The 13,283-nt window shown below is 42.3% G+C and overlaps 3 protein-coding genes across 8 annotated transcripts; all 3 read right to left on the minus strand.

Annotated features, from left to right (window-relative positions):
• Positions 1-340: 340 nt before the first annotated feature.
• On the minus strand, positions 341-3,905 carry LOC116208633 (tRNA (guanosine(18)-2'-O)-methyltransferase). 3 transcript variants are annotated; one of them, XR_004157103.1, is made up of 7 exons: positions 3,662-3,905; positions 3,106-3,589; positions 2,562-2,700; positions 2,277-2,338; positions 1,517-1,655; positions 880-1,202; positions 341-800 (listed from the first exon to the last, which is right to left on the minus strand). XR_004157103.1 is itself a non-coding variant. In XM_031542165.1 (6 exons), the coding sequence occupies exons 1-6, from the start codon at positions 3,780-3,782 to the stop codon at positions 663-665; spliced, it is 1,083 nt and encodes a 360-aa protein (XP_031398025.1). In that variant the 5' UTR covers positions 3,783-3,905; the 3' UTR covers positions 341-662. The 3 variants fall into 3 exon arrangements, 1 of the variants encoding a protein (XP_031398025.1); XR_004157104.1 differs by having other exon boundaries at positions 880-1,239; XM_031542165.1 differs by lacking the exon at positions 880-1,202.
• A 187-nt stretch (positions 3,906-4,092) lies between these two features.
• LOC116208631 lies at positions 4,093-8,430 on the minus strand. Of its 4 annotated transcripts, none has more exons than XM_031542162.1 (6): positions 8,289-8,430; positions 7,918-8,129; positions 7,686-7,793; positions 6,755-6,990; positions 6,182-6,608; positions 4,093-5,979 (listed from the first exon to the last, which is right to left on the minus strand). In XM_031542162.1, the coding sequence occupies exons 4-6, from the start codon at positions 6,986-6,988 to the stop codon at positions 4,448-4,450; spliced, it is 2,193 nt and encodes a 730-aa protein (XP_031398022.1). In that variant the 5' UTR covers positions 6,989-6,990; positions 7,686-7,793; positions 7,918-8,129; positions 8,289-8,430; the 3' UTR covers positions 4,093-4,447. The 4 variants fall into 4 exon arrangements, with proteins under 4 accessions (XP_031398022.1, XP_031398023.1, XP_031398024.1 ...); XM_031542163.1 differs by lacking the exon at positions 8,289-8,430 and adding an exon at positions 7,499-7,566 and having other exon boundaries at positions 7,918-8,245; XM_031542164.1 differs by lacking the exon at positions 8,289-8,430 and adding an exon at positions 7,499-7,593 and having other exon boundaries at positions 7,918-8,245.
• Positions 8,431-11,445: 3,015 nt separating this feature from the next.
• On the minus strand, positions 11,446-12,782 carry LOC116208243 (UPF0301 protein SAV_5129). The gene is made up of 2 exons (XM_031541589.1): positions 12,449-12,782; positions 11,446-12,361 (listed from the first exon to the last, which is right to left on the minus strand). Exons 1-2 carry the CDS (start codon positions 12,567-12,569, stop codon positions 11,601-11,603), a joined length of 882 nt encoding a protein of 293 aa, XP_031397449.1. The 5' UTR covers positions 12,570-12,782; the 3' UTR covers positions 11,446-11,600.
• Between the last annotated feature and the right edge of the window lie 501 nt (positions 12,783-13,283).

The following is a 13,283-nucleotide window of genomic DNA, read 5'->3' on the forward strand; positions in this document are numbered from 1 at the left end:
TGACGAAGCCACTAACCAGTATCTTGGGCAGGCTGAATTTAATCTGGCCTCTACCTTGAACGGTGACTCGCGTGTGCCTTAGTTCGGTCTTGGGGTCATGTTGGGTAGGACAGAAGCTACGGAAAGACCATTACAAGCTTCTGAAAGCCAGCAAGCCTGAATCTAAAGATTATCCGCTGGACCCGGGTTGTATTAAAGGCATTGCTTGACCACCAGGCTCGGACCTTCTTACAGGTCAAGTATGAGTTCAAGCTTGCACACGCCCTGGCCGACTCATCAGAGCCGCCCCCCCCCCCCCCCCCCCCCCCCCCAAAAAAAAAAAAAGAAAACACGTTCAAGGTTTAGGAGGAAACATACTCCCCCCATCATCACCTGGGCTATAAAGAATAGCTGCGGGATAAAATAATTATCCACTACAATAACTCGGGCAACCCTCAAACTCAAAGCAACAATAATTACTAGAACCCAAAAAGCTGCCAACCGCAGCTTTCTAGCTAACTTAAAGCAGGCATTCTCTGCCCAGATCCATTCCACGCACGTTCTCGTCTTCCCCCAATCATATTAGCGCAAACGAATGGCTGTAGAGACCTTCCATGTCATCTTCCCATACATATATATATGTATATATATCCTGAGGAGATTCAAAGATTAAGATTCCGCATTCAAAGTTTTGGCAGTGGCAAGGCCGGACTCCTCTTTGAGTACTCATTGGCAATGCTAATCGCACTCTTGCTGTGTCGCAGGAAGAACTCCGCTAGTAGTATTTGGCTCTCTTCCTTCGTCAGATCACCATGACGCCCCTGTAAAGACCATCAGTAGTTAGAATCTCCAGCTTTGTAAGGACCCAAGCATATAAAAATACGAAATAACTGACCCTACCAGATGTTCCGTGTAGCAACTAGTAAGTGCAGCGATATATTCTCAATTCTCAATGATCGGGATCACCCTCACAGCTCAACAAACCATTGGATGAACAGTAAAGACGAGCACCCCATGCCACAGGGAGTGGGACAGCCATTCAGTTGATTTCATTAGTAATGAGGATCCGTAATATTACATTTGATCAATCAAAAAAAAAAAAGAGACATGATAGTTTACCTACAGCAAGAAATCCATTCAGTTTGATGAGCACAGAAACATGATCAAAGAATCATGTGAAGTTGCAGAGTGGATGATTTCATTCCAGGTTTAATACTTTGTGGCTTCAAAATTGATTGAATCAAAAAGTAACTGAGAAATCTGAAAAAATAGGAATCATTTAAGAAAAAGAAATCCTCTATCAGCTCAAACACCAATAGTAGGCAGTAGACGCTGATCCTCACATGGCCATTTATAGATCAGGGGAGTCTTTGGATCTCGAAGCTAATGTGATGCACTGAGCATCTTTAACTAACAAGTTATGAATGGCTAATCTACCAAATTTAAGGCACGAGCACTTGTTGGAAGTGCATGGTAAGGAAGTACATGAAAAGATGCAACCGCCAAATGAATATCCACAAACGGTTGAAGGAAGTACCAAACGCGCAATTCTGTCACAGACAGCATGGTGCATGAGGATGCCAGCAGCGACAGAGACATTGAAGGAGTCCACCATGCCTTTCATAGGTATGCTGCAATGCAGATCTGACAATTCCAGGGCCTCGTCACTGATCCCCCTGTCATCATAGGTTCAAACTATCAGGTGATGATGCCAATGATAGACTTTTAACCAGGATATTATAAGTGGGAACTTGACCAGTTAATGCCAACTTCAATTTTTAATGAAATTTGAGCTGAAGATTACAAGGTGTTGTTTTCAGCACAGGGGAAGAAAAGATGGAAACGTCCTAATAGACTCCACAGAGCAGCCAATTGCTTTTCTCCTTCCATGATTTTCTAAATTACCAAGAATTATATGAACATACATACAAAGCAGTGCTCGTTTTTCTTTTAAATGCGGCTTTGAACACAACTGAAAAGGATTAAGAGAAACAGCTGCTGCGTAATAGAGAGATCACAAAGCAGCCAAATTGTTTCTCTTTCATGATTTTCTGCTCGAAGATTACATGGAAGTTTGCAAAAAACTGCTCGGGAACGTAATGTGTTGTACATCAATAGTAAGTCTGAATAACTATCAGCTGATACTGTCTAGACTTGCAAGATATGAGTGCGAATGACTACCAACAAGATAACAGTAAAGATAACCGTGTTCTGGTATATGAGATAACAAAAACAGCAGTAAACATAAAATAACTCTGTTTTGCTTTTGAAAGGCATATAACTAGGATTCAGCCTACCTATTCTCATTTCCAACAACTATTGCAGTTGGGTGTGACCAGTCCATATCATAAATAGATACCTGCAGAACACATCCAAGGGTAAGTGCCCCACACCCATAGGTAATACGATTATGTCATCATGGACTAGCAACAAACTTAAAACGCAACTCAATTAAGTACTTTATCCTACTGTACAATAGCTACTCAAAATCCTAGACAGGAGCGAGGTCAAACTTAGAAAAAGTGATGCATTTGGCAGGAAAACAGAGAGATGTTCATGGAAGATGCAGACTAAATCCTTACTGCATCCTTTCCTAGATGTGTCGTGGCAATGCGATATCCACGTGATTTAAGACTACTGAAACACTCCCTCGTAGAGTCCCAAAGTTCAATGTCCAACCATTTCTCTGCACCCATGCTTACATGTCGATTATCTCTGTACCTGCAATAAGAATGCATATGTCAGCAAAAAGCTAACGTACATTTAAAGATGAAGCAAATTAAGAGACTAGACATCCTTCTCGCGCACTACGAAAGACATTAATAGTGAAACCTAATAATCATGCAGAAACTATCAAGTGAAGTCTTGTTCCAAATTCTACAAGAAAAGATCATTCAGCACTTGAGCAGAACAGAGCATCCCATTCCTCAATAACAGTCATGCATGCATGGCCAAGGCACAAGATAAGCCCCGTTATTCCTAAGTGATGGAATCAATTCTCATAAAAGGAGATATACTGACAAAGAAAGAGTATTTACAGACACTCATGCCAACATCTTTTCTCATATCATATTCAGCTACGAATACAAAGGAAACGAGATCCTTTCACCTCATGCGTCGCAGCACCTTTTCGAGTCGCAGGACACGACGTGAACTGACTGGAGTCCCAATGCATCGGCAGAGCGGAACGCAGCTGAAACATTTCCGAAATCGCACAACCCTTCCACCACCAAGCATACGGAATAGCTTCGATTCTTCACCACATTTCTAAACCTCTCCTTCCGCGCATCCATAATGAGCGGATCTACAGCTTCCAAAACCTCACCGCTGCTCAAATAAGAGCCTCCTCCGCACTCGAACCTGTCCAAATAAGGAAACCACCGCTTCAGCTGCACGGGCCCATCGCCATCGCAGTCATCGGTCAAGGACCTCCGCTCCATCTTCATTAACCGAGCAACGTCGTCTCTGCTCGCAACCAACTGCTCCACCGCGTCCTTTGACGAGCTGCCACAAGACTCCTCATCGGTGAAATCGGCGGCTTCAAGCGAGACAGCTCCTCCAATCGAGGCAGAACGTCGTGAGGATACTCCAAACGGTTTGAAGCCTAATCCTGCGAGAAGCAACAATCAGAACGAGAGCTATAGCATAGATACAGAATCGAATCTGCGGAGGAGGAGAATACCTCGAGAGGTGAAAGAGTGGAAGGGCCGAAGGGAGAGAGAGCAGACGGAATGCTGGTGGCTTCGAAGAGTGGAACCGAGTGAGCGAAGCGAAGCGCGGGTTAGGGTTTTGCAGGCGCTCATCGTCGAAAGTTTTGGCGCCACGGAAATGAGAAACGAAGCAGAAAGACAGAGACGCTCTCGAATTTATCGGATAGCCTCTTCGGGCTTCCTTTTATTTGCTCGAGCCTACGACATCGTAATAACTACCTCCCGGGTAACCGACGATGTCCTGCCTAAGATAAGTACAATAAAAGATACGAAAAATCTCCCCAATGAAGGTTTTATTGCCGATGACATGAAAACGTACGTCACTGTATTATACTCCATTTCCCGAGTATCCTTCTACTGCAAAAAGAAGACCAAAAAACTCCCAAAACAAATGCACGCTACAAAACGAAAGGCTCTCGTTTGAAGCTTACGTGTATGAATCATTATATCCTTTGAATTTAGTCATCCAATAACAATCTCTAATGTAAAATGTCCACAGCAATGGATGTTATGTCTACTACCCGAGTAAATAATACATGGCATCGGGCATTCACATCGGAAACTACGAACAGGACAGAACATGGTAAATTACATTGAGGTTTCGAACATAATGCTATGAATTAGAAGCAACTGAACCCACACTTCTCTTCTGGGATGAAGAAGGTATATATACACTACAATGCGAGTGTGTCGCCGTGACCTCAATAAAGAAGCTGGGATATAACTTGCTCCGATATTGCTCGAACTGATAAAACGAATTATAACACTTCCCTCGGCAATATTGAATGAATAGCAGCCGAACACCGAGCCCTCTTAGGACGCCGAGCCCTCTTCCCCCATCCCATCAGAGTCCCCTCCTCGACGCCCGGCAGTCGCCGCACAGCTTGAGGATTCATTGGATCATTACCTGTAAAATTCCTTTTGTTGGTCCTTCCCCTAGCTTTGCTGCCCTTACTGGCACCGTTTTTCTGCGACGGGCCTGTTCTTGAGGCCCCGCCTCTGGCCTTTATCATCCCTTCAATCGTGTGGAGATCCTCAGACACTTCGTTCCTCGATAGGGAAGTGAGACAAGGCAACACATCCTTCTGGAAGTCCTTCTTCTGCCTCCCTCTCCTTGCGTGGCCCTTCTGAGGCCGTCCCAAGGACAAGTTCTCTTGCATTTCCTCTGAAACAGAAGGCTTGTAAGACAGCTCCTCGACCTTCATTTCTGCCAAGTTCAGTGTGGCAAACTCGAAATAATCCATCCCCTTGGGAACGTCCTCTCCTCCATCGAGAGGTTCAGTTTCAAGATCAACTGAAAAAGAAGAGGTGATTATTTCAGCAAACCACTGAAGGGTCTCGCTCTGTGTGTCTTCAGATTTGTCAGGGAATATCGGTTCTATAATTTTATCTGCAGAAATTGCTGATAACTCGACTAGAGTTTCAACTGCAACGCTCAGAAGCCCATCATTATCTTCTCCCAATTTAGTATCCAGTATCACCGAGGATCCCTGTTTGCTATCCGTGGATTCCTCTCCTGGAGATTCATTAACTTCCGGGACCGAAACTTCCAAATCAATATTTCCTCTGAAGGGCTTGACGTGGGAAGTCTCGGAGCAAATGGTTGAAGAAATGTCCTCTTCAGTTGGACAGACATTTAAGTCAAGAAATTCTCTTGAACTCAAACCGCGAGCATTCATGTTCTTCTCCACAAATTGCTCAATCTCTACCCCACGTTTAGTATCAGGTGCAGCAGATTCTGGAGATATGGAATCATCCATCAGATTGATGTTTGCCGATCCAACTCCGCCAGCTGAATGAAATTTGCCCACATAAGATCCAAGAATCTTCTCGTTGCCTGAGCAGCCATCGACTCTCCTCTTCTTGGAGTCAGTGGTACCGGTCACTGATGAAGAATCCTGGACAAGACTATGAGGTATGCTTATTTTCGTTTTATTCATACCAACAAACTGACGAAAGTTGATTAGAAGTGAATCTGTGCTCATCTGGTATGAACTCCCCGCTTCTCGAATACCCCTAATTAGCTGTTCGTCCTCAATAACTTGAGGGCTTCGCATTGAATTCTCGAAGCTCAAATTTGACCCAGAAGACGCATTTCCGACTTGACCAAGTATTGCTTGCCGCTGAAGGGAAAGCTGGGGCTCATTGTGGTTTCTATGGGAGAATTCTACTCCGAAAATTTTCCTGCTTGTCTGCAACTCTGAGCTATGGTGGTCGGATAAGAGAGATACGGGATCCATTTCACCACGTAAACTTTGACCAAAGAAGCTCCCATCACTAGTTGGTTGCACTGAAAGACGGAGATTAGCCAGCTCAAAACCATCAGCATGAGTTGAAAAATAGAAAAACAAAAGCTTGCAGCAGAAAAATGAACCATGATTGGCAAAGAACCCAGAAGCAAAGAGACTGGCTCAAGCAAGAGAGTACAGAAATGATCTTGATCCTATCCTAACAATGTATCATCCCCAAAGACGAAAGGAAATGAAGTTCACCAGTCTTGAGAGTGTTAAGCAACTCTCTTTCGTGGAAGCTTGCTTGCGAAGAAGCAGAAAGATTCTTCCTTTGTAATCTTTCTTTGGAGCTGCGCACGATATCAGCAGAAGTGGAAGCAGACAGCTGAAGTTTCTGTTCCTCGATAATGTACTCATCAGCTGGAAGTTCAAGGTCAAAGGTCCGCCTGACAAGAGTACCACTTATTTTGGATTTGGATGCGCCCCGAGCTTCTTCTGAAGCGGGAATAGTTCCACTGTTTGGAAAACCCGAAGGGAAACTATGGATATGCTGCTTGCGTTTGTCACTGGAAGAGAACAAACTTGATGGGAAAGGACCCGCCGGTACCAGGGATCTGCTCAAATCTTTGGATTTGATTTCATTCATCAGATCCCTCTGTATTTTGTAAAGGCGGTGGAGCTCGTTTATCTGGACAAAGAAACAGTTGAGAAAGATAAATTAAATGCCCGCCCTGCTGCTAGATAACCTAAAATATGCAACTTCGGAACTTCTCCCCGGCATTTGCCTCAAACTTATAGTCGAGGGAGGGAAAAGAAACGTGTTAATTTTCACACCTGATGCCTGAAAATAGATTCCTGTGTCAATATTATCTGCCTCAGCTCTTCCTTCTCACATCTGAATTGTAAATCTGGTTTTGACCATCTCGAGAATCCATTGAATTGATTCCCATTTTTCATGTTGCTATTGTCGTAACTGAGCAGCAAGCTTTTATTTCCAGCTCTTTCATTTACATCATTTGCGAAATGATATCCTGGCAAAAACATCTTGAACTGTACTTCAGTCCCCATTCCTGCAATTAACTTAACAAAATCAGACGGTCTTCTGATACAGTGTACTGAATTAAATACGAACAAATGCAGACTACAATGACTCTCGATCACGGTTTTTCGGCAAAAACAGCATCAAAAGAGTGATTTTTACATACCAGTTCTGCAAAACCAGGCATGCCAAATCATGCAAAGCCATTTGTTTAAGTGTATCAAGGGAAAGAGCTTACGCAAAGTCCGCCTATTATTGAACTTTACACTCAATCTATTCCTCGTAAGAGATTTTATCAGCCATCTCATCTCCTAAAGAGAGAGACGAACCAGAAAAGATTCTTTACGACTAAATAGCAGTCTACATATATCTAACTCGATCTAGATACGGGAATACGGAATGCTGAGCATCACAAATAAACTGATACCGGAACGAGATTTTCATTTGCAGAAACACAGCAGGAGGAAAAGCAATAACTACAGCAGAGAATTGCCACAAAATCAGGAGGACACGAGTACAAAATCTCAAGGGGAACCAACCATTGGTGTAATATATATCAAGTAAAAGAAGATGACTGCAGCCCAGTGGTTTCTTGGATTAAACCCGTCTGCAACGACGCAGAGAGACAGAGAGACTGAGAGAGAGAGAGAGAGAGAGAGAGAGAGAGAGAGAGAGAGTCAACTCAAGTGCATCAGAAGTCAAGAAACGGAAAATCTAGTAATCTACCTGTGTGATGCTCCTCTCAATACAATCCTTCAGTATATGCTATGCTCCGAAGAACCGAAACAAATCCAAGAATCGACAAAACCCCGGATACCCAAATGGCTCATACAGCTGAAAATGAAGAACATTATACGAAATTCAACACCTTGCAGGGAGACAGGGAAGCAAAAACATTTCTATTATATTTGTTCCTTGTTTTCCTGTGGAAGGAAGGAGAGAATGGAATTGGACAAACCTCAGACTATCATGGGACAGGAAATAAAAGGGAATTTCAGATCTGCTGCTGGGCCACTGTCTGATGAGAAGAAGCTACCCAAACAAACACAGACCCACCCACAATTCTCTCTCTCTCTCTCTTAATTTTTCTTCAGATAATGGGGACGAAAAAAGAAAAAGAAAAAGATCTTTTCTCTTTGCCTCCTTGCGGAGAGAGAACCCATGACTGTTCTGCAAGAACAACAAACGATGACTTAAAATTTGTCAACTTGTGGTCTCCCTCCCCCCCCTCAAATAATCACAAAGCTTTGGCTTCATCATGGGGCTGGGGTTGGGTGATTTACTTCACATTAATTGCATACATACATAGATTTATGATTATATATTTACCGTTCTCGGGGGGTCGAGGAGGATGTGAAGGGCATGGGCCGTTTTTTAATCACATTTTTAAGATTCTCCTTTCCTTCCTTCCTTCCTTCCTACCAATCTCATCGCTTTTTGGGTAATCCGTTTTTATTTATTTATTTATTGATTTTTCGATTTTTTTTCCTTCTTTTTTTTTTTTGGGTAGGAGAAGATGAGAAATTTTTTGTGGGTATCTGTGCTTTTAACTAAAGCAACGACTCAACAGCTCCCAAAAAGCGGCTCCACAGAAGATCTTTTCTTGCCCTCTGGGCTTCCTCCATTGGCGCGTGGCTGTCACGCTCGAGGCATCTGCATGCTGGGAGAGGCAGATTATTCATTTATTCCACACGACGATGCATGAAGGGGAACTTTCTTCTCGGTTTGGTCAGTCAGCGTCCCATGGAATGGAAGGTCGTACGTATGAGTCTTCGCTCTTGTAGCTGGCTGCCATCCTTGATCTATATAGTGTCCCGATTTTCAACACCGATTTTGTTTATTCAGCAGATTCATAGACTCTTCCGTTCGATATCGACTAGTCCGATGAAATTGAAATACTTGGCATATTTTATTCGTGTACTGTCTGGACCAGGGGAATTTTCTTTTGTAAATCTTGTGGGGCCAAGTATTGAGATGTCCCACGCGCAGAGATATGGCGTGTAATTGACTGCTCTCGTTCTAGAAATGGACAACTTCATCCGACGAGAAAAATGAGAATGTGAAAGGTGGGACCCACTCAACTCGATGAGGAGGTTCCATTCTAATTACGTTCATTGAAAGGGAGCATAGATTCCCATTTGGTGGACTAAACTAATTTCCTTAATTAATTTCTCTCTTTTTCTTTTTTGTTAATTTTGTCTGGATCTGATTGGTACTCTCGACTTCAATATTACTTAATATATATTGGACGGTTCGATTATGGTCCAAAATACGTATGTGAATAACAACCTAAGCGAGCTTAACGAATAGCTAAGCTGGTAATTTATTCACGAACGTCATATAACGGTTCATATTCCTTCAAGACTAAACCGTTCATAAGACTTATTCGATAAGTTTTTCGAGCCAACGTGCATAATCGTGAACTTTACTTGGGCTATAAAAGGGAAGGAAATTTCGTGAAGAATACAAAACGAAAATTTATAAGAGACTACCTAATTCGAATGAACAAAAATATTTTATAATGGAAGCTGCTAAGTAAATTCTTCTTCGTCGTCCCAACTCATTTTCCAACCAAAATTCACTTTACAAATTGGTCGGTCTTACAAGGAATCAACAAATCCCGCCCAACTATAATTTATTAAGGATCTACAGGCTATTATTTAATGCATGTAAGTTGCAAAAAACCATGGTTTTCTGCCGCCACTTTCTTATACATTTAACTGCCATCATATTAGTAATTAAATCAAATACTGTAATTAATCGCGATAGATAGAATCATCACAGCGTAACACAATTTTAATATTACAGTTTTCGCAATTCATTATTTATTTATTAAAAAAAAAGGAATCGAAGGGAAGAGATTATCGTTGAAGTTATGACTCGGAAGGGGCAGACATACTTTATTGCACTGCCGATGAATATGAATATGTATGATGGCATAAATTCCTACATGAGTTCTCCATGAAATTGTACCAAACTTGCATTGCTTTTGGCAATGAAATTTTTCATTTAATTTCATTCGAGTTTATGAAAACAAAAGTAGTTTGTAAAAGTACGTGAGAGAATTTGAAGAAGAAAATAAAAAAGTAATGATTGTGTTATTGAATTGTGAAAAAAAAAATATTGAATAATTAAGAGAATTTAGTATTAAAAAATTAATTATAATAATAGATAAAAAAAAAATACGAGATAAAATTTGAAGAAAAAGATTAAAAAAAATAAAAAAGTTAAATTTAATTTTATAAATAAACATAAAGGTTTCTAAATTTTTTATTCATAGAGGGTCTACTTAGGATTTTTTTTTTCTTTTTGTTAATATAAAAATACCATTTTTATAATTTTCTTTTTAAGCAAGCCAAGTTTTGACTAATATTTCTTTTGTTTTTAGAGTCAACCTTTTCGTTGGATGAGAAAGATTCCAAAGGGAAGAAGCATTCTCTTGGTTCAAGACAAAACCAAAACACAGCCCTAAATTAAAAAGAGTACACATGCATAGCTTGAACAATTCATTTTCCCCAGCTTCAGCAAATCGCATCCTTTACGTATATGTAGACATTTTCCTATCATAATAAGCCTTGACGAAAGATCGATATCTCGACGGTATAAGATTTTCTTTCTTCTTCTTCTTCTTCTTTCCCCTGAGAAAATGCCGGATTCCCGAACGATCGACTTTTAAAAAGGGCACCAAAGTATTCAAAAGATGAATGACATGATCATGATTAGGAATCATTGGGACAAATCTCTTTCGGCCAGGCCATGCCTTCGAGCTAGACTAGATCTGGTGGGCAGCAGATTTAATTTGGGATTCCTTTTTTAAAGGACATTTTAGGGAATTGCGTTCGGATCTCGCCAACCTTTTTCTTTGTTTTTTTTTTTTTATTTCCCATTTTATTTATTTTTGTTATTTTCAATAATCGCTTCATATTAACATTTATGAACATTAAATTTCTCGTACCCTTCTTTCTTTTTATTTATTTAAGACTCAAAATAAACTAGACGAAGATCGATCCTAGAAATTGAATGTCCAGAAAGAACGTGAATCAAATCAATGGATTCCTCTCGTGACTTCTTCTTCATCTCGCCTAAATCGGCCTCGATGCTAAGTTATGTGATTTTCAGAAACCAAATGTCTAGTCGAAGAAGTTAATGTGCAGGACCTAGATCAGTCGACAAATAATGTGAACCTCGACCGACTGGGATTTGGATCAATGCTATTGACTAGGAACAAGAACATCAACGTGGCAGATAAAATAGTCTTTCTTATTCGATGTGATCCAAATGGGTATGATCTCAACTCAAGGCCTTGCAAAATTAATATTTAAATCAAAAGTCAATTTTATGGAATTAGTTGGCTGGGCTACTATGATAGATTAACTAACTTAGATTAAGCTATTGTCTGAATGATAGCATATTATATTATGATAAAAGAATGTCGAGGCAGCATTCATTTCTAGACAGCCTGTTCGCTGCCTTGTACCTCACAATATATAATAACCTTCTTAATTTGTTTAGTCGGACCAAACATGTTTGCGTACATGAGAGAGAGGTTCCAAATTTAGCTTTCATTAAATATATATATATATTACTATACACCATTGGCAAGCATCAAAGAAGGGGGCAAAGCATCACAGTTTTTTGGCATTACCAGACCTTTCTCGGGCCCATGAGCCCAAGAATCTCATTCCAAAGCCCAACACTTCCGACACTTCCAAGCCCAATTACACTTGGGCTGCAAGCAGCAACGGCCCAATACCCGGCCCGTATCTCATCATTCAACTGCCCCTTCTCCCACCCGCAGGACCCGTCGAAGAACCGGAAGTCCCCGACCCCGACAACGCTCCTCTTCACCATCTCAGCAGCACAGCCAACGCTCTCCTTAGTCCCATAGTAGAGCCCCTCCATCACCTCCTCGAACACCCCGCTCCTTGCCACCCCGTCGTCCCCGGGCCCCCCCGGGCTCACCAGGAATATCTCCCCCTCGAGAGGCCCGCCAAAGTAGAGCGGTCGGTCGGAGAACGTGCCCGCCACGTCGAGGACTGTCGAACTGGACTCCTTGTTCGACATGAGGGACGGTCGGTTCAGGATGATCCCGAACGGCCCCAGCGGGCCGGTCGACAGGAGGAGGATGACCGCCCTTTCGAAGATGTGGACCCCGTCGAGCTTCTCCGTGGCTATCAGCAGGCAGCCCTTCTCGGGCTCGTGGATCTCGTGCGCCCACTTGTCACCGATCGTCACGAGCTTGGGCTGGTCCACGGCCGTGTCAAGGTCGACCAGCGCGGAGGGCGCTTCGACCCTCGAGGCCCGTTCTCCAGCCACTAACCTTGCCCGGAAAGACCGCCAGTCGGACTCGATCGATGGGCTGTGGTCTCCCCCGGCCGAAGAATGGGACTCAGCATGGCAACCTGTCATTCGAATAGCCATGAAGAAACCAATAAGAAGCCTCCTCTTGCACAAAAATCCAATCAAGTCCAACAAAGTTAAGCACTCACTCTTGATGGTTCTCCAGCGGATTCGAGTCGAGAATCCCTTGTGATGAGTGATTACTTGGGTTTTCGGAGCAACTTTAGTGGCGTTGGTGAGGGAACTTGAGGTGAGAAAACAAGCTTCCATGGCTGCACAAGCCAACAGTGACAGTAACAGGCTCTTTGATCCTTTCACCTACTCCTCCCTCTCGGGTGCAGAACAGATAAAAAAGGCAGCTGATCGATTCACTTATTAATAATACGTGAAAGTGAAGATCAGCCTTCCCCACTGTAGGTATGGGCCAATGGATATGACTTCCACGTGGTAGAAGAAGAGGCCTTACCCGGGAACTGAGCTGGACTCGGATAGAACTTCTGCCCTTTTTATAATGCCCTTTTTGAGTGACGTGTCGTGCTTCTGACCAGTTAGCTTCCAGCGGCTGTCCGGTCATTAGTACCCACACAAAAAGCAGCCAGACGTCAAATGACTTTTGGGTAAGTCCATGAGCATAGCTGTCGACGCAGCTTGTCAAACATTATTAAACTTGAGGTTGCTCGATTTACATAGCACAAACGAAAAGATCAAAAAAGAAGCCTGACAATCGAGTGTTTCAAGAATAAGAAGAATACTTCATCGCTTCAAATTGCTCAATGTAAGGAAAAAACAAAAGCCTGAAAATTGGGTTTTTGGTATACTAAGTGTATAACTTTGTTGGGTGAGCTGGTAGAGTTTTCTCAGCCGGGGAGGATAATCTCCGACTTGCACTCATCATCCACGCTTCATGGATAAGATATGAGCCGGCCCGTTTGATTTTACAATCAAAATTTTAAAATTTTAACTCTAACTTTAACTCTACTCACT

This window comes from Punica granatum, chromosome 5 (assembly GCF_007655135.1).
Source record: "Punica granatum isolate Tunisia-2019 chromosome 5, ASM765513v2, whole genome shotgun sequence".
Classification (NCBI taxonomy): domain Eukaryota; kingdom Viridiplantae; phylum Streptophyta; class Magnoliopsida; order Myrtales; family Lythraceae; genus Punica; species Punica granatum.